The sequence below is a fragment of the Vidua chalybeata genome, chromosome 25 (assembly GCF_026979565.1).
Source record: "Vidua chalybeata isolate OUT-0048 chromosome 25, bVidCha1 merged haplotype, whole genome shotgun sequence".
Lineage (NCBI taxonomy): Eukaryota > Metazoa > Chordata > Aves > Passeriformes > Viduidae > Vidua > Vidua chalybeata.
The window spans coordinates 1,804,696-1,826,934 of NC_071554.1; the positions used below are offsets into that span (position 1 = coordinate 1,804,696).

General features: G+C 62.5%; 3 protein-coding genes across 7 annotated transcripts; 1 reads left to right on the top strand and 2 right to left on the bottom strand.

Moving 5' to 3' along the window:
* Positions 1-128: 128 nt before the first annotated feature.
* LCK (LCK proto-oncogene, Src family tyrosine kinase) lies at positions 129-13,833 on the bottom strand. Its single transcript, XM_053964712.1, has 13 exons — positions 13,806-13,833; positions 8,578-8,684; positions 8,407-8,488; positions 8,231-8,321; positions 8,050-8,148; positions 6,723-6,826; positions 6,498-6,647; positions 5,065-5,217; positions 3,576-3,755; positions 2,508-2,584; positions 2,262-2,415; positions 1,827-1,958; positions 129-767 (listed from the first exon to the last, which is right to left on the bottom strand). The coding sequence occupies exons 2-13, from the start codon at positions 8,677-8,679 to the stop codon at positions 565-567; spliced, it is 1,527 nt and encodes a 508-aa protein (XP_053820687.1). The 5' UTR covers positions 8,680-8,684; positions 13,806-13,833; the 3' UTR covers positions 129-564.
* Positions 13,834-15,022: 1,189 nt separating this feature from the next.
* Positions 15,023-16,227, bottom strand: FAM167B (family with sequence similarity 167 member B). The gene is made up of 2 exons (XM_053964735.1): positions 15,943-16,227; positions 15,023-15,579 (listed from the first exon to the last, which is right to left on the bottom strand). Exons 1-2 carry the CDS (start codon positions 16,225-16,227, stop codon positions 15,316-15,318), a joined length of 549 nt encoding a protein of 182 aa, XP_053820710.1. The 3' UTR covers positions 15,023-15,315.
* Positions 16,228-17,228: 1,001 nt separating this feature from the next.
* LOC128799881 (myotubularin-related protein 9-like) lies at positions 17,229-22,236 on the top strand. Of its 5 annotated transcripts, none has more exons than XM_053964713.1 (12): positions 17,229-17,390; positions 17,831-18,017; positions 18,205-18,264; positions 18,440-18,548; positions 18,700-18,825; positions 18,893-19,066; positions 19,520-19,737; positions 19,819-19,980; positions 20,061-20,202; positions 20,282-20,502; positions 20,586-20,737; positions 20,857-22,236. In XM_053964713.1, the coding sequence occupies exons 2-12, from the start codon at positions 17,836-17,838 to the stop codon at positions 21,114-21,116; spliced, it is 1,806 nt and encodes a 601-aa protein (XP_053820688.1). In that variant the 5' UTR covers positions 17,229-17,390; positions 17,831-17,835; the 3' UTR covers positions 21,117-22,236. The 5 variants fall into 5 exon arrangements, with proteins under 5 accessions (XP_053820688.1, XP_053820689.1, XP_053820690.1 ...); XM_053964714.1 differs by having other exon boundaries at positions 20,387-20,502; XM_053964715.1 differs by lacking the exon at positions 18,893-19,066.
* Positions 22,237-22,239: the final 3 nt, after the last annotated feature.

A 22,239-nucleotide genomic window follows, 5' to 3' on the forward strand; every position in this document is an offset into this window, starting at 1 on the left:
GGACCCCCAGGGCTGGGGGGGGTCCCGGGGTGGGTTGGTGCCAGCGGGGTCCCTGTGCCCCGCACTGGGGTCCGTGTGCCCCGGGCATCCCCCCCCCGCGTACCCCAGCGCACGGCAGCCTGGCCCCCGCCGCTGAAAAGGCCTTTATTTCCCCAAAATCATGGCGGGACGAACGCCCTGAGGGGAGAGGGAGCGTCCCGCAGCCGAGGGGTGCAGTGGCCGGCGCTGCCGGGGGCGCGGGGGGCTCCTGCCATCCCCGGGGGGTGAAGGGGGGCACAGGTGTGGGACCCTGAGGGGTCCCTCAGGCTCAGCCATCCTTGCCCGAGGGGCTGGAGCCTGGATGTGCCCCCCATGGGAAGCGCAGGGGCGGCGGGGTGGGCAAGCAGCGCGGCGCCCCGGCCTTCGGGGTGCTGCTTTGGCCGTGCAGCCCCTCCTGAAGGAGTCAAACCCGCCGCTCCCGAGCTCTGGAGCGCTTCAAATCCTCACAGAGATCCCCATCCCCTCACCCCCGCCACCACCAGCCTGGGGTGATGTCCATGGAGTCTGCACCCCGGAGCAGCGCCCTCAGGGCTGCTGCTGGTACTGGCCCTCGGTGGCCGTGAAGAAATCCTCGAGCACGCTCTTCATGAAGTCGAAGGTGGGGCGCTCCTCGGGGCTCTCCTTCCAGCACTGCCGCATCAGCTCGTACAGCTCCGCCGGGCAGTTGTCCGGCTGCGGCATCCGGTAGCCACGCTCCAGGTTCTGGATCACCTCGGGGTTGGTCATCCCTGCCAGGACCCAGTTTGGGTCACCTCCATGGTGTGGGTGGCACCCTGGGGTTGGGGCACTCCTGCCAGGACCCAGTTTGGGTCACAGGGACCACCCCAGGCTTGATCATCCCTGCCAGGACCCAATTTGGGTCACCTCCATGGTGTGGGTGGCACCCTGGGGTTGGGCACCCCTGCCAGGACCCAGTTTGGGCCACAGGGACCACCCTGGGGTTGGGCACCCCTGCCACGACAATCCCAGTGGCACCCGATTTGTGCCACCCCCACCTCGCAGGGACCACCCCAGGCTCAGTCACCCTTGCCAGGACAATGCCCAGGACCCATTTTGGGTGGCAGGGACCACCCCAGGGTTGGTCACCCTTGCCAGGACAATGCCCAGGACCCAATTTGGGTCACCCTAGATTTTAGGGACCACCCCAGGCTCGGTCACCCTTGCCAGGACAATTCACAGAACCCATTTTGGGTGGCAGGGACCCCACCCCAGGGTTGGTCATCCCTGCCAGGACAATGCCCAGGACCCATTTTGGGTGGCAGGGACCACCCCAGGCTTGGTCATCCCTGCCAGGACAATGCCCAGAACCCAATTTGGGCCACAGGGACCACCCCAGGGTTGGTCACCCTTGCCGGGACAATGCCCAGGACCCAGTTTGAGTTTTAGGGACCATGCCAGGCTCGGTCACCCTTGCCAGGACAATGCCCAGGACCCAATTTGGGCCACAGGGACCACCCCAGGCTTGGTCATCCCTGCCAGGACAATGCCCAGGACCCAATTTGGGCCACAGGGACCACCCCAGGGTTGGTCATCACTGCCAGGACAATGCCCAGGACCCAGTTTGAGCCACAGGTACGACCCCACCCTCCCAAACCCCTCATGTGGGGGGTCCTTCCCTCCCCTTCCACCCTCCCCAACCCCTCCCCGGGTGGCTTTGGCGACCGTGCCCGGTGAAGCCAGGCCGGGCGGGGCGCCAGGCTGGCAGCAGCGTGCGTGCGGCTCTGCATGCACACACACACACACACACCGCGGGCGTGCCAGCCCCGCAGCTGCCCCAAAATCCTGACCTGGATACGGGATCCGGCCGTAGGTGACGAGCTCGGTGAGCAGGATCCCGAAGGACCACACGTCCGACTTGATGGTGAACGTCCCGTAGTTGATGGCCTCGGGTGCCGTCCACTTAATGGGGAATTTGGCCCCTGGAAAGCGGCGGGAGGAGGGGGGATAAAGCGCTGGAATCAGCTTTAATCCCATGTGACAGCCGCCAGCCGGGCTCTGTCGCTGCCTGGGGACCGGCTGGCTTTGGTGGCTGAGCCCCCTGAGCCTGCGGTAGCCGCACAAAGCAGGAGCCCCGCTCCAGCTGCGGAGGGGGGAAGAGATGGAAAAGGAAAAAACATCCTTGCACCCCCCTCTCCTGCAGCTCCCCGGGGATCCAGGCTGGCTGCGGGTCCCTCTCCCGATGTCCCCAAGCCCGGTGACCCCCGGGGCTGGGCGGGGCTCACCCTCCCGAGCCGTGTACTCGTTGTCCTCGATGAGCCGGGCCAGCCCAAAATCGGCGATTTTGCAGCACAAAGTGTCCGAGACGAGGATGTTGGCGGCCCTGAGGTCCCTGTGGATGTAATTCTTGGCCTCGATGAAAGCCATGCCTTCAGCAATCTGGGATTTGTAATTATTAATGAATTGCAGTTGTTAATTAACAGCTCCGGAGGTCTCCCAGCTCCATCCCCATTTCTCTGCTCCCCCCTCACCTGTGCTGCCATGTCCAGGAGTTTGTTAATGCTGAGCTTCACTCCTTCCGTGGTCTTGAGGAAGTCCACGAGGCTGCCTGTGATGAAAGCAGCAGTTCTCAGCTCCTGGGGGGGTCACAAGGGTACTGTGCCCCCCAAAAAAGCTCTGGGAATGTGGCCAGGAGAACACAGAAAATCCTTTTTGCCCCAGCTGGAGGTGGGAGAGCACAAAGACAAAGCTTCCCCAGGGCTGGAGGCAAAGGAACCTCTAAAATGAACAGATTTCCACGCTGCCAGTCTTTCATTTTGACTGGTTTTGGAGCCTGCACTGGGAGGTGGGTGCAGGGACCACCCTAAGATTGGTCACCCTTGCCAGGACAATGCCCAGGACCCATTTTGGGTGGCAGGGACCACCCCAGGCTTGGCCACCCTTGCCCAGGACCCAGTTTGAGTTTTAGGGACCACCCCAGGATTGGTCACCCTTGCCAGGACAATGCCCAGGACCCAGTTTGGGTGGCAGGGACCACCCCAGGGTTGGTCACCCTTGCCAGGACAATGCCCAGGACCCAGTTTGGGTCACCCTAGATTTTAGGGACCATGCCAGGCTCAGTCATCCTTGCCAGGACAATGCCCAGGACCCAGTTTGAATTTTAGGGACCACCCCAGGCTCGGTCACCCTTGCCAGGACAATGCCCAGGACCAAATTTGAATTTTAGGGACCACCCCAGGGTTGGTCATTCTTGCCAGGACAATGCCCAGGACCCAGTTTGAATTTTAGGGACCACCCCAGGCTCGGTCACCCCTGCCAGGACAATGCCCAGGACCAAATTTGAATTTTAGGGACCACCCCAGGGTTGGTCATTCTTGCCAGGACAATGCCCAGGACCCAGTTTGAGTTTTAGGGACCACCCCAGGCTCGGTCACCCCTGCCAGGACAATGCCCGGGACCCAGCGCTCTGTCTATTGAGGTGGGAATTTTTCACAGCTTGAACTTTATCCCGAAGATCTTTTCCAGCCTTAAAGTTCCAGAGCTCTGTGGCCACATCCCTGTGGATGGGGCAGCACCTGGAGCCCCCGGGGTGGGCTCACCCTTCTCCATGAACTCGGTGATGATGTAGATGGGCTCCTTGGTGACCACGGCGTAGAGCCGCACCAGCCGCCGGTGCTGCAGCTTCTTCATCAGGTTGGCCTCGGCCAGGAAGGCGCTGGGGGACATGCTGCCAGCCTTCAGGCTCTTCACTGCCACCTTCGTGTGCCCGTTGTAGAAGCCTTGGGGGAAAAACAGGCAAAAAAAAAAAAAAAAAAAACAACGGGATCCGGACACCCGGCAGCGGTGCCAGCCAAGGAGGGCGGCTCCACGGAGCACCCTGAGCTGAGGAGGGGATGTTGGAGGTTCCAAAAGCTGGGTGGGAGCTGGAAAGGTTGGCTGGAGATGGATTTTCACGGCCCAAAACGCCGTTGTGGTGCGGCTGGAGGGGTTCTGGGGCGATCCCAGCTCGGTGGTGCCGTGGCCGCGCTGGAAGCCACAGCAGGCACTGATGGTTCTGTGTGGGGTGTTCAGGGGCACAGGAGGGTGGGGGGAGCTGGGTTTGGGGTGGCAGGTGGGGCTGGGGGAGCTGGGCAGGGCTGGGAGCACTGGGGGGACTTTGTGGGACAGGCAGGACGTGTGGGAGTGGAAGATGAGACCTCCAGAGGGCTGTGGGGCAGGATGGAGGGAAACGGGGAGGGATGGAGGGAATCAGAGAGGGATGGAGGGAAAGGATGGAGGGAAAGGATGGAGGGAAAGGATGGAGGGAAAGGATGGAGGGAAATAGGGAGGGATGGAGGGAATCAGAGAGGGATGGAGGGAAAAAATGGAGGGAAAGGATGGAGGGAAAGGATGGAGGGAAAGGATGGAGGGAAATAGGGAGGGATGGAGGGAATCAGAGAGGGATGGAGGGAAAAGATGGAGGGAAAAGATGGAGGGAAAGGATGAGGGAAGGGATAAAGAGAAATAGGGAGGGATGGAGGGAATCAGAGAGGGATGGAGGGAAAAGATGGAGGGAAAAAATGGAGGGAAAGGATGAGGGAAGGGATAAAGAGAAATAGGGAGGGATGGAGGGAATCAGAGAGGGATGGAGGGAAAAGTTGGAGGGAAAAGATGGAGGGAAGGGATAAAGAGAAATAGGGAGGGATGGAGGGAATCAGAGAGGGATGGAGGGGAGCAGGGCAGCCCCGGTGGCTTCCCCACCGCAGCACTCAGGGAGCAGGAGGGGTTTTTTGCAGCTGGATCTGCCTCCAAGCCCCCACAGCTGCCCCAGCATTCCAGCCACAAAGGACAGTCCCAAGTGGGGACAGAGCCAGCATCTCTCCAGCTCCAGGATCCCACACGTCCCCTCTGTCTCCACCAGCAGAGCAGGGATCCAGGGATGGGGGAAAGTGGAAATTTGGGCTGGGTTCTCCCTTCTTCCAGGGCCCTCAAAGCCACAGTCCCACACCTTGGGCTGTGCTGGCTGCTCCACGTGAGATCCCAGCTGGATCCTTCCCGGCTGGAGGATCCCGCTGCTCACTCTGGTGTCCCAGTTTCACCCTGACTCACCCATCCAGACCTCTCCGAACTGCCCCGCTCCCAGCTTCTCCACCAGCTTCAGCGACTCCCGCGGCACCTCCCACTCGTCCTGCCACCACGGCTTCTGCGGCTTCTCCGTCCGGCAGGGCTTGCCCAGGCGGCAGCAGAGCCCGTCGGAGCTGCCTGGGCCACAGGGAGGCAGAGCTGGGCCAGCGCGGGGCACCCGGCACTAGCCAGGGCTGCGCTGGGGCACTGGGGGCAGCGGGTCCTGCTCATCCCATCCCACCTCATCCCCACCCCAAGCTATTCCATTCTCCCATTCCCATTCCATCGTGTCCCATATTGTCCTGCCTCATCCCGTCCTGTCCCTATCCCATCCCAGCCTGCCTGGTCCCATCCCATCTGCTTCTGTCCCATTCCCATTTCATCTTGCCCCATAACACCCTGTCCCATTCCATCCTCTCCGGCCCCATCCCATCCCGTAACATCCCCTCTTATTTCCTCCTATTCCCATCCCGTTCCCGCCCCGTTCCCATCCCGTTCCCATCCCGTCCCGCCCCGTTCCCATCCCGTTCCGCCCCGTTCCCGCCCCGTTCCCATCCCATTCCCATCCCGTTCCCGCTCCCGTTCCCGCCCCGTTCCCATCCCGTTCCCATCCCGTTCCGCCCCGTTCCCGCCCCGTTCCCGCCCCGTTCCCATCCCATTCCTATCCCGTTCCCGCCCCATTCCCATCCCGTTCCCGCTCCCGTTCCCATCCCATTCCAATCCCGTTCCCGCCCTGTTCCCATCCCGTTCCCATCCCGTTCCCATCCCGTTCCCATCCTGTTCCCATCCCGTTCCCGCCCCGTTCCCATCCCGTTCCCATCCCATTCCCATCCCGTTCCCGCCCCATTCCCATCCCGTTCCCGCTCCCGTTCCCGCTCCCGTTCCCGCCCTGTTCCCATCCCGTTCCCATCCCGTTCCCATCCCGTTCCCGCTCTGTTCCCATCCCGTTCCCACCCCGTTCCCGCCCCGTTCCCACCCCGTTCCCGCCCCATTCCCACCCCGTTCCCGCCCCGTTCCCATCCCGTTCCCGCCCCGTTCCCGCCCCGTTCCCATCCCGTTCCCATCCCGTTCCCGCCCCATTCCCACCCCGTTCCCGCCCCATTCCCACCCCGTTCCCGCCCCGTTCCCATCCTGTTCCCGCCCCGTTCCCACCCCGTTCCCATCCTGTTCCCGCCCCGTTCCCATCCCGTTCCCGCCCCGTTCCCATCCCGTTCCCGCCCCGTTCCCGCCCCGTTCCCATCCCGTTCCCGCCCCGTTCCCATCCCGTTCCCATCCCGTTCCCGCCCCATTCCCACCCCGTTCCCGCCCCATTCCCACCCCGTTCCCGCCCCATTCCCACCCCGTTCCCGCCCCGTTCCCACCCCGTTCCCGCCCCGTTCCCATCCCGTTCCCATCCCGTTCCCATCCCGTTCCCGCACGTGTGTAGTGCTGCACCAGCTCCCTGAGGCTGCCGAAGGGGACGCGGGGGGAGATGTAGAAGCCGCCGCTGTCCAGGTTCCGGATCTTGTAGTGCTTCACCGTCTCTCCCTGGCTCTCGTCCAGGTCCCGCACGGACAGCGAGTACGAGCCTGGCGACAGGGACACCCGTGGGACCCCCGAGCCCTCCCGAGCCCCCCAGAGCCCGAGGGACCCGCCGGCGGCACCTTTGGAGGTCTCGCTCTCGCGGATGAGGAAGGAGCCGTGGGTGTTTCCCGAGGCCAGGAGCTGCCGCTCGGCGTCCTTGCGGCTGATGTTCTTGAAGAACCACCTGGGGACACGGGGCAGGCTTGGGGCAGAGGGGACCCGGCCACTGGGGTCTTGTGCGGTGCTTCAGGCTCCTTCCCAGAGCTCAGATCCCGCTGGGACACGTCCATCCATCCCTGGATCCATCCATCTATCTTCCATCCATCATCCATCCATCCATCATCCATCATCCCTCCATCATCCATCCATCCATCCATCATCCATCCATCATCCATCCATCATCCATCCATCATCCATCCATCATCCATCCATCCATCATCCATCCATCATCCATCATCCATCATCCATCCATCATCCATCATCCATCCATCCATCATCCATCCATCATCCATCCATCCATCCATCCATCATCCATCCATCCATCATCCATCCATCATCCATCCATCCATCCATCATCCATCCATCCATCCATCATCCATCCATCATCCATCCATCATCCATCATCCATCCATCCATCATCCATCCATCATCCATCCATCCATCCATCATCCATCCATCCATCCATCATCCATCATCCATCCATCCATCCATCCATCATCCATCATCCATCCATCCATCATCCATCATCCATCCATCCATCCATCCATCATCCATCCATCCATCATCCATCCATCATCCATCCATCCATCCATCCATCCATCATCCATCCATCATCCATCCATCCATCATCCATCCATCCATCATCCATCCATCATCCATCCATCCATCATCCATCCATCCATCATCCATCATCCATCATCCATCCATCATCCATCCATCCATCATCCATCCATCATCCATCATCCATCATCCATCCATCATCCATCATCCATCCATCATCCATCCATCATCCATCATCCATCCATCCATCATCCATCCATCCATCCATCCATCATCCATCATCCATCCATCCATCATCCATCCATCATCCATCCATCCATCCATCATCCATCATCCATCATCCATCCATCATCCATCCATCAATCCATCCATCCATCATCCATCCATCATCCATCCATCATCCATCATCCATCCATCCATCATCCATCCATCATCCATCCATCATCCATCCATCCATCCATCATCCATCCATCCATCCATCCATCCATCCATCCATCCATCATCCATCCATCCATCATCCATCCATCATCCATCCATCCATCATCCATCCATCCATCCATCCATCATCCATCCATCATCCATCTCTCCCTCCCTCCATCCCTCCCCACCCGCTCTCTCCCTACTCACGGCTCGGGCTCCAGGCTGTTCACCACGGCCACGAAGTTGTGTGGGATCAGCCCCTCCTGGCCCGTGGTGAGCGACTGCGCCTTCCACCACTCCCCGCTCCTGCAAGGACACAGCGCCGTGAGACCCCGCAGGCCCTGCCCCGACCCCCGGGGGCACTGGGACACCGCTGGAATTCGCTCACTCTTCCAGCACACGGAGCTTCTCCCCCTTCCGCAGCCCCAGGTCCCCGTCGTGCTTGGGCTCGTAGTTGTACAGGGCCACCACCAGCTTGTCTGTGGGGACAAGAGGAGGGACGGGGTGGCAGGGACCAGTTTGGGGGTGTCACAGCCCCCCCCCCACGCCACAGCCGTGCCTCACCTTGCACGGGGGAGCACGGAGGTGACGAGGACTCGTAGGACACCAGAGGGTCTCGGACCTCGGAGCCGTTGCGGATCGGCCTCTGCCAGGGGACAGGAACCCCGTGAGCCCCCGGCTCGTGGGATTTGGCCACCTCTGGGGGTGTTTCGGGGTCTGTCACCCCCTCCTCACCTGGCGCTTGCTGTCGGGCTCGATGGGGTAATTGCAGTGCTCACAAATGTCGATGTTCTCGATCCAGTCCTCGTCGTAGTCCGAGCTGCAGCAGCAGCCCATGGTGGCTGTGGGGGACAGAGGTGACACAGGGAGCCTTGGCACCCCCATGGCTGCCTCTCCTCCTGCTCCTGCACACCTCCATCCAGCATCCATCCATCCGTGATTCCATCCATGATTCCATCCGTCCACCCATGATTCCATCCAACCATCACCCATGATTCCATCCATCCATGATTCCATCCATGATTCCATCTAACCATCAATGATTCCATCCATCCATGATTCCATCTGTCCACCCATGATTCCATCCAACCATCATCCATGATTCCATCCATCATCCATTATTTCATCCATGATTCCATCCATCATCCATCCATGATTCCATCCATCCATGATTCCATCCATCCATGATTCCATCCGTCCACCCATCATCCATGATTCCATCCATCCATGATTCCATCCATGATTCCATCCATCCATGATTCCATCCATTATTCCATCTAACCATCAATGATTCCATCCATCCATCCATGATTCCATCTGTCCACCCATGAGTCCATCCAACCATTCATCCATGATTCCATCCATCATCCATGATTCCATCCATGATTCCATCCATCCATCCATCATCCATCCATCCATCCGTCATCCATGATCTGATCCATGATTCCATCCATCCATCCATCCATCCATCCATCCATCATCCATCCATCCATCAATCCATCCATCATCCATCCATCCGTCATCCATCATCCATCCATTCATCATCCATGATTCCATCCATGATTCCATCCGTCCATCATCCATCCATCCATCCGTCATCCATGATCTGATCCATGATTCCATCCATCCATCCATCCATCCATCCATCCATCCATCCATCCATCCATCATCCATCCATCCATCCATCCATCATCCATCCATCCATCCATCCATCCATCATCCATCATCCATCCATCATCCATCCATCATCCATCATCCATCATCCATCCATTCATCATCCATCCATCCATCCATCCATCCATCATCCATCATCCATCATCCATCCATTCATCATCCATGATTCCATCCATGATTCCATCCATCCATCCCACCCCACCTGGCCCATCCCAGCTCCTCAGCCGAACTGTGGGCATTCCCTGACTCTGCCACCAGCCGTTACTTCCTCCTCATTTACCCTGCCTCCGTTAATTAAAACCACTGAAGGCAATTAGCGCCCAGCCCGGGGGTCCCCTGTGCCTCCTGCGCCAGCTCCTCCCGCCGTGCAGCTCTGCGCTGATCCCTTCACACAACCACCCCATCATTAATACCCCATCAGCAATTAACACACTCCTGCAGCTCGCCTTGAACGAGCAAGCCCCTCCTCAATCCTCACATCAGCTCCCAAACCCCTTTTCCCACAAATTCCCACACCCCATCCCCGCTGCATCGGGGACGTTCCTAAACCCCCCCCAATCCCTGCAACACCCTCAGGGCTCAGCCACGCCGAGCCCACGGTGCCACCAGGGCGTGGGCACCTTTGTCGCGAGCTCTGCGAGCCCCGTGGGCACCTCCGGCCTTGCCGAGAGCGTGGCACAAGCCCGGCAGCGGCGCGGGGGCCCCGGAAAAGGCTCTTCCGCAGAATCCCCCGCGCCCACGGGGGCCCGGCTTTGTCCCCAAACCCCTTCCCGGCGGCTCTTTAGGCGCGACTTCCGCAGGGTTTTGTCACCACCAGCCAGCCCAGGTGTGTCACAACCCCAGCAGCGCCGGCTCTGGCACGGCAGCAGCTCCACGCGCTGCCCGTCCAGTGAGAGCTGCTTTTCTGGGATTGTTTTTTTCCTCCTTTTCTGGGATGTTTTTTTTCCTCCTTTTCCTGCCCGGGAGCCTGGGTTTGCAGCAGCACGCCCAAAAATCCACCTTTTCCCGCTGTGCCAAGGGGGACACAGCAGTGGGGGCTTCGTTTGGGCTTTGCAGGGGGTCCCCAGGGAGGGTTTGGGGTCCCTAAGGAGGGTTTGGGATCCCCAGGGAGGGTTCTGGGGTCCCTAAGGAGGGTTTAGGGTCCCTAAGGAGGGTTTTGGGGTCCCTAAGGAGGGTTTTGGGATCCCCAGGGAGGGTTTAGGGTCCCTAAGGAGGGTTTTGGGGTTCCCAGGGAGGGTTTAGGGTCCCTAAGGAGGGTTTTGGGGTCCCCAGGGAGGGTTTAGGGTCCCTAAGGAGGGTTTTGGGGTTCCCAGGGAGCTGCCAGCCCCCAGTGCCAGTCCAACCCCCCCAGCCTGAGCTTCCAGGTTTGATTTTGCAGAGCAGGAGCCGCCTCCCTCGGCTGCAGAGGTGGCAGGAGCACAAGGACTGTCCCACAGTGACAGGAGCACAAGGACTGTCCCCACAGTGACAGGAGCACAAGGACTGTCCCACAGTGACAGGAGCACAAGGACTGTCCCACAGGGGCAGGAACACAAGGACTGTCCCCACAGTGGCAGGAACACAAGGACTGTCCCACAGGGGCAGGAACACAAGGACTGTCCCCAGAGTGACAGGAACACAAGGACTGTCCCCACAGTGGCAGGAACACAAGGACTGTCCCACAGGGGCAGGAACACAAGGACTGTCCCCAGAATGGCCAGAGGAACACAAGGACTGTCCCACAGGGGCAGGAACACAAGGACTGTCCCCACAGTGACAGGAACACAAGGACTGTCCCCACAGTGACAGGAGCACAAGGACTGTCCCACAGTGACAGGAACACAAGGACTGTCCCCACAGTGACAGGAACACAAGGACTGTCCCACAGTGACAGGAGCACAAGGACTGTCCCACAGTGGCCAGAGGAGCACAAGGACTGTCCCAGAGTGACAGGAGCACAAGGACTGTCCCCACAGTGACAGGAACACAAGGACTGTCCCCACAGTGACAGGAACACAAGGACTGTCCCACAGTGACAGGAACACAAGGACTGTCCCCACAGTGGCAGGAACACAAGGACTGTCCCACAGTGGCAGGAACACAAGGACTGTCCCCACAGTGACAGGAACACAAGGACTGTCCCCAGAGTGGCCAGAGGAGCACAAGGACTGTCCCTACAGTGACAGGAGCACAAGGACTGTCCCACAGTGACAGGAGCACAAGGACTGTCCCACAGTGACAGGAACACAAGGACTGTCCCACAGTGGCAGGAGCACAAGGACTGTCCCCACAGTGGCAGGAACACAAGGACTGTCCCAGAGTGGCTAGAGGAGCACAAGGACTGTCCCAGAGTGGCAGGAACACAAGGACTGTCCCCACAGTGACAGGAGCACAAGGACTGTCCCCACAGTGGCCAGAGGAGCACAAGGACTGTCCCACAGTGACAGGAACACAAGGACTGTCCCCACAGTGGCCAGAGGAGCACAAGGACTGTCCCCAGAGTGGCCAGAGGAGCACAAGGACTGTCCCCAGAGTGGCCAGAGGAGCACAAGGACTATCCCACAGTGGCCAGAGGAGCACAAGGACTGTCCCCAGAGTGGCCAGAGGAGCACAAGGACTATCCCACAGTGGCCAGAGGAGCACAAGGACTGTCCCCAGAGTGGCCAGAGGAGCACAAGGACTATCCCACAGTGGCCAGAGGAGCACAAGGACTATCCCACAGTGGCCAGAGGAGCACAAGGACTGTCCCCACAGTGGCCAGAGGAGCAGGTGACAGGCGATTTTGGCCAGGAGAACACTCAGGAGCGAGGTCCCCATGCCCTGCAAGGCCGCTTTGGGCACTCAAATCCCGTCCTGGCGCCCTCAGCTCCTGGTGACACCCATCTGGGGACACATTTCAGCACCCAGGAAGGGCTTTGGCCACACTGCAGGCAGGGTGATGGTTGTCCAAACGCAAATTTTCTTTTGCTGACCCTTTCCTTACAATTCCCAGCACCATCAAGACTTCCTACATCTCAGCTAGGTAGCCAGAAGAGTCAAAAATCCAAAATTCATCAACATTTTCAGAGCCTTTCTGAGCAGGACCCAGCTCAAGCCCAGCTTTTATGGACAAGAACAACAGCAAAGTGCCCACATTTCTTGGCTAGAGCAAAGGGACAGCTGAGAAATCCCAAATCCATCCCCCTGACCCCATGGAGGAGCCCCCCAGAGCTTTTCAAACACCTCCAGCAGTGCTGGCAGCTGTTTTTTCCTCCCGGGGTGAGGAGGGAGGTGCTGCTATTGTGCTTTTTTTTTTTTTTTTTCTTACAGCCCAAAGCCACAGCGTAATTTCCACCACCACCACCAGCAGCAGCAGCAGCCGTTTCACCTGCGCCAGGGCCACGCCGAGGAGGGAAAATAAAAAAAAAAAGAGAGAAAAAAAAAAAAAGGCGTTTGAAGTCGGCTCTTTTTTTTTTTTTTTTTTTTTTTTGGTGGCTGCATCTGTGCAACCGAATTTCTCTGTGCCAAAGGGGCCCGGCAGGGAGGTGCCCCCTGTGCGTGTTCAGGTGTGCACGGGTGTCCTCGCCAGGTGCGTGCCCCTCTCGTTGTGTTTTTTTTTGGTTTTTTTCTCTGCATTTGGGGCTCCCTGCCCTGTCCTGCGCTGGCCCTTCCGCCCACGTGGCCCTGGGCAGGTCCTGTTGGTTTGTCACCAGGGTGGGCGGGCGTGAGGAGCGCTGAAATCTGCGCTGACCCCCGGCCCTGGTGCTCTTCCAGGTTCACCTTGAGCCAGCTGTGAGCCAGCTGTGAGCCCTCCGGACGGACCCCCAGCGCTGGCACAGCCTGGCACTGCCACCACGCACCGTGTCCCCGAGGCTGCCACTGCAGCAGGGAGGTGTTGGCACTGCGCCAGCAGCCAAAAAAAATGGGAATTTCTGAGCGCCTGAACCCCCAAACTGGGCACCAACCCCGAGGGAGCGGCACCGAGCCGCTGCCTGTCCCTCAGGCACAGCCCTGGGGACAAAACTCCTGCTGTGCCCTGGAAATGGAGCTTTGGGGACAGCCCTGCGAGGGCACCATCACTGCCACCCCCGGCAGGACCCCCGCGCGGGCAGGGGACATGGGGACAGCGCCTTTGCCCCACCTGGGAGCCCCCAGAGGGATGGAGAGCCCAGCCTGGCTCCCCCCATCCCCACCCGGCCTCCAGCGCTCTCATCCCCCCAGGAACGAGCCCGGACCCCCATTTCCATCCCTCACCCCCCTCCACACCCCACAGGTGCTCCCCAAATCCCAAATCCCACCTGGCCGCTCAGACCCCTTCCCCCGGCTCTCACCTGTTGGCAGTGAGGGGAGCAGCGGCCGCTCTCACAGTCCCATGTCCCGCTGGGGCCGCGCCCGTCACGTCCTCCCCATCCCCGGGAGCCGGAGAGGAGCCCCCCGAGCCTTGTGGGGTGCGGAGAGGAGCCCCCTAAATCTTGTGGGGTGCAGAGAGGAGCCCCCTAAATCTTGTGGGGTGCGGAGAGGAGCCTCCCGAGGCTTGTGGGGTGCGGAGAGGAGCCCCTTAAATCTTGTGGGGTGCAGAGAGGAGCCTCCCGAGGCTTGTGGGGTGCGGAGAGGAGCCCCCTAAATCTTGTGGGGTGCGGAGAGGAGCCCCCCGAGGTTTGCAGGGTGAGGAGAGGAGCCCCCCGAGCCGGGTGGGGTGCAAAGAGGAGCCCCCCGAGCCGGGTGGGACCCTGTGGGGTGCGGAGAGGAGCCCCCCCGGGCCCGGCTGCGCCGCCGCCGCCGCTCTGCCCGCCTTGCCCCGGTTTCCTGCCTCATGAGCAAACTCAAGAGGAGCCCGTTCTCAGCTCGCCCCCGACCGCAAGAGCGAGTGACAAACCCCGATGGCTTCCTGCCATCCCCGGCCACGCGGGTCCCCCTGGCGAGGGGCTGGCACCCGCTGCCAGCTCCCCTGTGTGCCCTGCGCTGTCCCCTCGCCAGCCTGGCAGTGCCCTCCACCCCGGGGTCCCCTCCCGGCGCTGTCACCCTCCTCCTTGTGCCACAAGGTCCAGCCGTGCGGGACACACAGCTGGCAGCCCCGCACCGGCTGCCACCGCCGTGCCACCGCCGTGCCACCGCCGTGCCACCGCCGTGCCACCGCCGCCCTGGGCAGCCCGAGAGCCGCGGTGACAAGGGCCGCGGCTGAGGGGACACGCGGTGCCCCCGGCGGGCTGGCAGCGCTGTTTTGGAGGCAGCTCGGAGCGCGGCAACCACAGCAGCATTGTGCTGGCTTCTTTGATGGAGCGTCAAGACGCAGCGAGCTCGGCGAGGCACAGGCAGGAAGCTCGGAGGTGACAGTGCGGGGGGGGCCGTGGCAGCTTGGAGGGCACATTCGGGCTCTCCTCGCGTCCTGGGGAGGAGAAACGGCGCCCAGAATGATCCCCACGGCTTCCCTGGCACTGCTTCACACGGGGTGCTGGGAAAGTCGCGTCCCCACGCGGCACCTGGAGCTGTCAGCCGCCCCAAAAAAAAAAAAAAAAAAAAAAAAAAAAAAAAGGCCGGGAGCCACATCTGGAGGCACAGATCAGGGAAAACCATCGGCTCTCACCCTCACCTCCTTTTATTCCACCTCCAAGGGCTGCTCCCCACGTTTCCCACCGGGCTGAGCCCCACCACCCTCAGGGCCAGGCCCCAGGACGCCCCGGGGGGGTGGTGACACTCCGGTGCTCCCTGAGGATGGCGACATTCCCCTGCCACCGCGGCAGTGGCATCGCCCTGGGGGCAGCACGACCCGCCCCGAGTCCCGAGGGACCCCAAACACCCTCGGGTGCCCGGGGGGCTCCCCCGCAGCCTCCGGGGGGGGGCTCAGCACAGGGAGAAGCGGCGGGAGTTGATGTTCATGCGGGTGACGCCGATGTGCTTGAGCGGCGTGGAGAGCAGGAAGGCGGCCTTGGGGGGGATGGTGCACAGCAGATCCGAGTCTTCCTCGCAGCCCTCGAGGCCGAAGGTGGCGTCGTCCAGCATCTCCTTGTGCTGGTGGCAGGCCTGCTCCACCTTCAGCCGGTGCAGCCGCGCCCGCAGCCGCATCAGCTGCTGCGCCAGCCGCTGGTCCAGGGCCTGCATCTCCCGCTGGGGGCAGGAGGGAACAGGCATGGAGCGGGATCGGCTGCCCGGGCAGCGGGGATGGGGCTCGGCCAGGGCACAAACCCCGCTGTCGGCCCGCGGTGCCAGGCTGGGCACAGCCACGGCTCAGCCCGTGCCCCCTGTGCCGCCCCCAGAGCGGCAGGAGGGGGGTGACAAGCGCTGACCCCCACAAGGCCACGACCCCCGGTGCCGTGCGGGGTCAGGGGCAGAGCTGTGGCGCCGCAGAGCCACCAAAAATCTCGGGAAAACCCGCGTACACCCAGAGGAGCTCAGCCCCCGCCGCCCTGCCGCCTCCGCTGGGGTCGCGCACGGTGTCCCCATCCCGCTCCTTGTCCCCGTCCTACTCACCAGCTCCGTCCTGAGCCACTCCAGAGCCGCCTCCACGGTGGCAAAGCCACCAACGCCGCCGCCCTGCTGCTCCTGGGGGTGCCCGGGGCTCTGCTCTGCCCCCCGGGTGCCCCCGGGGGTGCCCCAGCGCTGCCCCCTCACCCGGGCCTCCCACTCCAGGTACGAGGGACGGCGCGTCTGCAGCTTCAGCTTGGCCGCCAGCGCCTTCACGCTCTCCAGGTTCTCCTCCTCCCAGGTGGGCTCCTCCTCGCCCAATTCCTTGAATTTCAGCTGGCTGAAAGCCATGGTGGGACAAAGCAGAGCCCCACCCCAAAACCCCCGCTGCTCTGTGCCCCCTCAACACCTGCCCGCGGGGAAATGAAGCCCCCAGCCTGACCACGACCACCCACCCACTCCCTGCCCCAGCTGCACCCGGTTCCCGGCTATTTATCCACCCCAAGGGCGATGGGCAGGAATTTCCTTATCCAGAGGAGTATTTTTGGCTTGTTGCGTTTGGGTTGGCGGTTTTTTTTTTTTTTGTGTGTTTTTTGTTTTTTGTTTTGTTTTATTTTTTTTCCCTTTTCTTTTCTTTTTTAACATCATTGTCTCCGCCTGGGAGGAGACTCCCCGTTCCCGGACGGAGCCTTCACCGGGCACGGAGGAGCGGGAATGATTTATCCCCGGGCTCACCCGCCCCTCCCCGCTTCTTGGGGGGGGCCCAAAAAAGCCCGAGGAAGGAAAAAGAAACGGGGGGGGGGTGCCCACGGGGGGCAGCCAGGGTCCCGCACCCGGACGGGACCTTAAGGTGGAGCCGCGTCCGGATCTGTCCCGTGCCACCTCTCCCCTGCCCGCGGGGCTCCAGGGGCAGCGGAGGTGGCTCAGGGGTCTCACCTGCATCCCCGGGTCCCACCTGCCCCGTGCGTGCCCACCCCCGTCCCCTCCAGCCCCCCCAGAGTAGCCCCCAAATCCCCCGCGTGCTCCCCTCGAGTCCCGCTGTCCCCTCGCGTGTCCCTTCCCACGGCCCCCCCCCCCGTGTCCCCTCGCTGTCGCACCGCACGCAGTGACCCCCCCCCCCAGCCCCCCAGCCCCAGCCCCAGCCCCGGGCATCGCCGCGTCCCTCCGGGCCGGGCCACCTTAAACCCGACATCCGCCGGCCGGGCCGGGCCGGGCCGGGCTGTGCGGGGACATCGCCACCCCCCGCTTCCACCCCGAGGTGCCCGAACTGCCCGAGGTGCTCCTGCACCCCCAAATCCCCGCCCTCGCACCCCCAGCTCTCCCGCTGGCACCCCCCAAATCCCCCCTCCTTGCACCCTGAGACTCTTCTTTGCGCCCCAAGGAAGAGTCTTGCACCCAAATTTGCCTGCTTGCACCCAAAATTCCCTCTTGCAACCCCAAAAGTCCTCTCTCCTTATGGCCAGCGCTTCCCTGCTGGCACTCTGAGGTCCCCGCCTGCCACCCAGCCCGAGCAGGTAAGCAGAGGTGTGGCCGGGGCAGGAGCGCCGCCACCCTCCTCCTCCTCCTCCTCCCCTGCCCCGTCCCCCAGCCCCGGGGGTGGCTTTGGGGACAGCAGAGCCCGTGGGGACGCTGGCAGCCGGCTCGTGTCGGGGCCGGTAACGGGGGTGCCGCCCAACGCGGCGGGGAAGGACCGGGAGCTGCTCCCCGCGATCCCCGTTCCCCCCCCGGTACTGGGGAGACTGCAGCCAGCTCAGCCGCCCGTGCCTCAGTTTCCCCACTGCCTGGCGGAGGGCGCGTGGCACTGCCGCGCGCTGGAGGTGACAGCGTCAACACGGAGAGGGGACAGCCCCGCAGGGCGCCGCGTGACGCGCAGGGAAGGGGTTTCCAGGCGGGCCGAGAGCTGCAGGATTTCCCCTTTTTCCCCTGCCGTCCCTCCCCGGCCGGGCCGAGGCAGCGCCCATGGAGTTCTCGGAGCTGATCAAGACGGCGACGGTGGAGGACGTGCTGCTGTCGCGGCCGGGGCTGCCCGCGGTCCGGGGCACCCTGTGCATCACCAGCCACCACCTGCTGCTCTCCTCCTGCCCCCGCGGCGACCTGGAGCTCTGGCTGCTCATCCGCAACGTGGACGCCGTGGAGAAAAGGTGGCCTTGTCCCCAGGGCTGGCCCTGTCCCTGTCACCCCTGCCTGAGCTGGAGGATCCCCCCCCCCCACCCCGCCTTTCTCCCGGTGGGCGCCCCACGGGCACCGCGCTGCCCCGCCCGGCCGTGTCCTTCCTCTTCCTCCCGGCCCACGCGGGGCAGGGCGGGCATTGACTCCTCTCCTCCCCAGAGTGCAGAATTTAGGCTGGTACCAACCCCCCCGGACTGGCGGCTCCCTGCGGGACACCAGGTTTGGCTTTTTTGGCTCTCCCGCCTCTGCCACCCACCCACCCACCGTGCCCCATCCCGGCTGCGGTGGCACACGAGAGCCCGGAGTCCGGCACAGCCCCCGGGGGGAGAGGTCAGCTCGGAGCTGTCCCCGTGTGTCCCCCAGCCAGCCCTGACCCCCCCGTCCCGTCCCGCAGGGTCTCCGGCTCCTCCGGCACCATCACGCTGCGCTGCAAGGACCTGAAGGTGCTGCAGCTGGAGATCCCGGGCATGGAGGAGTGTCTGAACGTGGCCAGCTCCATCGAGGTGAGCAGAGGGTTGGCCGGGGGAAAAGCGCCGCCGTGTTTGCTCTGGGTCTGGCATTAAGCGGGTAAACACGCGGCTCCGGCAGCGCTGGCGCACGGCCACCGTGCCAGCCGCGGTGCCCCTGAGCAGCCCGGCGTGCCCCCCGCCGCAGGCGCTCTCCTCGGTGGACTCGGTGATGATGATGTACCCGTTCTTCTACCGCCCCCCGAGCCTGCGGCTGCAGCAGGGCTGGCACCTGTGTCCCCCCGAGCGCCACTTCCAGCAGGTCGCCTCGCAGGTGAGCCCGCCCGGGAGGGACCCGGCGCCTCCCCCGCGCCCTGCCGCTGATGTCGCCTCTCCCCCAGACGAGCCAGTGGCGGCTGAGCACCGTGAACCGCGACTTCAGCGCCTGCCCCTCGTACCCCCGCGCCGTGATCGTGCCCGCGGCCGTGGGCGATGACACCGTGGCAAAGGCGGCGCGGTTCCGGCAGGGCGGGCGCTTCCCCGTCCTCAGCTACTTCCACCCCAAAAACGGCACCGTGAGTCCGTGCCGCCCCTCTGCCAGCCCGCCCTGCCCCCCGGGCCTCTCAGAAAGGGGGATTCCATCTTCATAGGATCCCAGAGCTGGGTTGGAAAGGATCCTAAAGCTCATCCAGTGCAGCCCCTGCCACGGCAGGGACACTTCCCGCTGTCCCACGTTGTTCCAAGCCCTGTCCAACCTGGCCTTGGGCACTGCCAGGGATCCAGCTGCTCTGAGAAAGCCATTCCGGCCCCTCCACACCCTCCTAGGGAACAATTCCCAATTCCCAGTATCCCACCCATCCCTGCCCTCTGCCAGTGGAAGCCATTCCCTGTGTCCTGTCCCTCCGTCCTTTGTCCCAAATCCCTCTCCAGCTCTCCCGGAGCCCCTTTAGGCTCTCTAAGCTCACCCTGGAGCTTTCTCTCCTCCGGGCTGGACATTCCCAGCTGTCCCCCCCCCCCCCGTCCCCCAGGCCCTGCTCCGCAGCAGCCAGCCCCTGACCGGGCCCAACCGGCGGCGGTGCCGCGAGGACGAGAAGCTCCTGGGGACGATCCTGGACGAGGGCGAGCGGGGCTTCGTCATCGACACGCGCTCGGCGCAGGTGGCCAGGCAGGCCCGCATGAGCGGCGGCGGCACCGAGCCCAAATCCTCCTACCCACAGTGGCGGCGGCTCCACCGCGCCCTGGAGAGGTGAGGGCTGGCTGCTGTCCCCACCCCACCCCGTGGGGGTGACACGGGGACCCCTCCACACACCTCCGTGCCCTCTGCCAGGGGCCGCCCGCTGCAGGAGAGCTTCGCCAAGCTGGTGGAGGCGTGCGGCGAGCCCGCGCCCAGCATGGAGCGCTGGCTGGGCCGGCTGGACGGCAGCCGCTGGCTGAGCCACGTCAAGGCCGCCCTGAGCACGGCCTGCCTGGCTGCCCAGTGCCTGGACAGGTGAGGGGGGCTGCGCCTTGCCCGCCTTTCCCCTTGGCCAGGCCCCTGGTGTGGGCTGAATGCTGGCGTCACCCCGGCAGGGAGGGCTGCAGCGTGCTGGTGCACGGCGCGGAGGGGACGGACACCACGCTGCTGGTGACGGCGCTGGCCCAGCTCATCCTGGACCCGGCCTGCCGCACGCTGGAGGGATTCCAGGGGCTGCTGGAGCGGGAGTGGATCGAGGTGAGCGCCGTTCTGAGGAGGGCGGGGATCCCAGGCTGGCTGGGCGCCCTCAGCCCAGCTCCCCGTGCGGGTCCCGCAGGCCGGGCACCCCTTCCAGCTGCGCTGCGCCCGCTCCGCCTCCTCCCACGCCCGAGGGAAGCAGGAGGCGCCCACCTTCCTCCTCTTCCTCGACTGCGTGTGGCAGCTGAGCCGGCAGTTCCCCTTCTCCCTGGAATTCGGGGAGCAGCTGCTCCTCACCCTCTTCGACAACACCTACGCCTCGGCCTACGGCACCTTCCTGTGCAACAACGAGAGGGAGAGGTCGGTGTGTGACCCCTCCTGTCACGGCGTAGGTGACACCAAAGCCTGCTGGGGACTGGAATGTGCCCCACCTGTCCCCCCAGGAGCCTGTGTAAGGTGAAGGAAAGCACACACTCGCTGTGGGCCTGGCTGAACCAGCCTGAGGAGAAGCAGAAGTACCTGAACCCTCTCTACTCGCTCAACCCCCTGGTGATCTGGCCCTCCGTGGAGCCCCAGAGCATCCAGCTGTGGCAGGGTGAGCGGGATCCTCCCAAAATCCACCCGCAGCTCCCAGCTGGGCTGGCTCAGGAGAGGCTGCTCTGCCCTTCCCTCCCTGACAGGGCTGAGATAACCCCCCAGCCCCTTCTCTCCCAGGTTTCTTCCTTCGCTGGATCCGTCCTTCCCAGCACCTGGATGAGGCCTGGGTGGAGATCCGGAGGTTGGTGGAGGGAAACAGCTCCTCCACCAAGGAGGGAAACAGCTCCTCCACCAAGGAGGAAAACAGCTCCTCCACCAAGGAGGAAAACAGCTCCTCCACCAAGGAGAGCACAGGGAAAAGGCTGAGCCAGTCCCTCCCCGAGCCCCCGGCTGGGACAGAGAACGACGCTGAAGCCTGGACAGCTGGGACAAGGTGACACTGGATCTTCCCATGGGAAGGGCTGTGCAGGACACAGAGCCCGTGGACAGCTCTGGGAGAGGGGACAGAGCCTCTTTCCCAGCCTTTAGCTGCCCACCCTGAGCTCGTTTCAGTAAATCTCTCTCCCAGCCCCTGCCTGAGTCCTGCTCTTCCATAAGGGAGCTGCTCCTTCCCACTGGGATTGCAGCAGTGCCCGTGGATGGCTCTGGAGCTAAAGGGCAGCAGATCACACAGAAAACCCAGCAGATCACACCAAAAAATCCCTCAGCAGATCACACAAAAAACCCTCAGCAGATCACACCAAAAAACACCAGCAGATCACACCAAAAAACACCAGCAGATCACACCAAAAAACACCAGCAGATCAAAAAACCCTCAGATCACACCAAAAAACCCCAACAGATCACACAGAAACCCTCAGATCACACCAAAAAACACCAGCAGATCACACCAAAAAACCCACAGCAGATCACACCAAAAAACCCCAACAGATGACACCAAGAAAACCCCAACAGATCACACAGAAACCCTCAGATCACACCAAAAAACACCAGCAGATCACACCAAGAAAACCCCAACAGATCACACCAAGAAAACCTCATAAGATCACACAAAAAAACAAACACTCCCCCCCAAAATCACAAAGGCTGCAGCCTCGGTGTTGTGCCAGCAGCTCCGAGCCAGGAGCCAGCCTGGGAATTCTGCCCTTGGGCCCAGTTTCGAGGAAGGAAAGAGAAAAAAAAAAAAAAAAAAAAACCAAAAAAACCAAAACCAAACCACCCCTCTGGAGAGACAGGAGGGTGAGGATCTGCAGCAGGAGCTCCCAGGGCAGGAAATAACTGTTCCATGAGGGAAGCTGGCTCAGGGTCAGCCCAGCAGATAAACAGAGCGGCGGGGCCGGGCGCGTGCGTGGCAGCTGGAAAACAATTCCTGGCTGCTGCACTTCCAGCTTTTTCACACTTCAGGGCAGGGCCTGAGGCTGTGGAGCCTCCCTGGGAAGGAGTTCATGGATGGGCAGGGGTCCCAGGAGGAGCAGCAGTGCTCCACGGGTGTGGAACAAAGCACTGACAACAGAGCTGGGAAAGCAAAGTCCTTGGGTTAATTTTGGTCCAGATGGGGAA

Excerpts from the sequence above, each read along its gene's own strand:
- LCK (XM_053964712.1), bottom strand. The coding sequence starts at position 8,679 with ATGGGCTGCTGCTGCAGCTCGGACTACGACGAGGACTGGATCGAGAAC. Across the intron at positions 8,489-8,577 it reads AGCCCGACAGCAAGCGCCAG|AGGCCGATCCGCAACGGCTC; the intron begins GTGAGGAGGGGG and ends GTCCCCTGGCAG. Across the intron at positions 6,827-8,049 it reads AACAGCCTGGAGCCCGAGCC|GTGGTTCTTCAAGAACATCA; the intron begins GTGAGTAGGGAG and ends CCGTGTCCCCAG.
- FAM167B (XM_053964735.1), bottom strand. The coding sequence starts at position 16,227 with ATGGCTTTCAGCCAGCTGAAATTCAAGGAATTGGGCGAGGAGGAGCCC. Across the intron at positions 15,580-15,942 it reads AGTGGCTCAGGACGGAGCTG|CGGGAGATGCAGGCCCTGGA; the intron begins GTGAGTAGGACG and ends TCCTGCCCCCAG.
- LOC128799881 (XM_053964713.1), top strand. The coding sequence starts at position 17,836 with ATGGAGTTCTCGGAGCTGATCAAGACGGCGACGGTGGAGGACGTGCTG. Across the intron at positions 19,067-19,519 it reads TCCACCCCAAAAACGGCACC|GCCCTGCTCCGCAGCAGCCA; the intron begins GTGAGTCCGTGC and ends CCCGTCCCCCAG. Across the intron at positions 20,738-20,856 it reads GAGCATCCAGCTGTGGCAGG|GTTTCTTCCTTCGCTGGATC; the intron begins GTGAGCGGGATC and ends CTTCTCTCCCAG.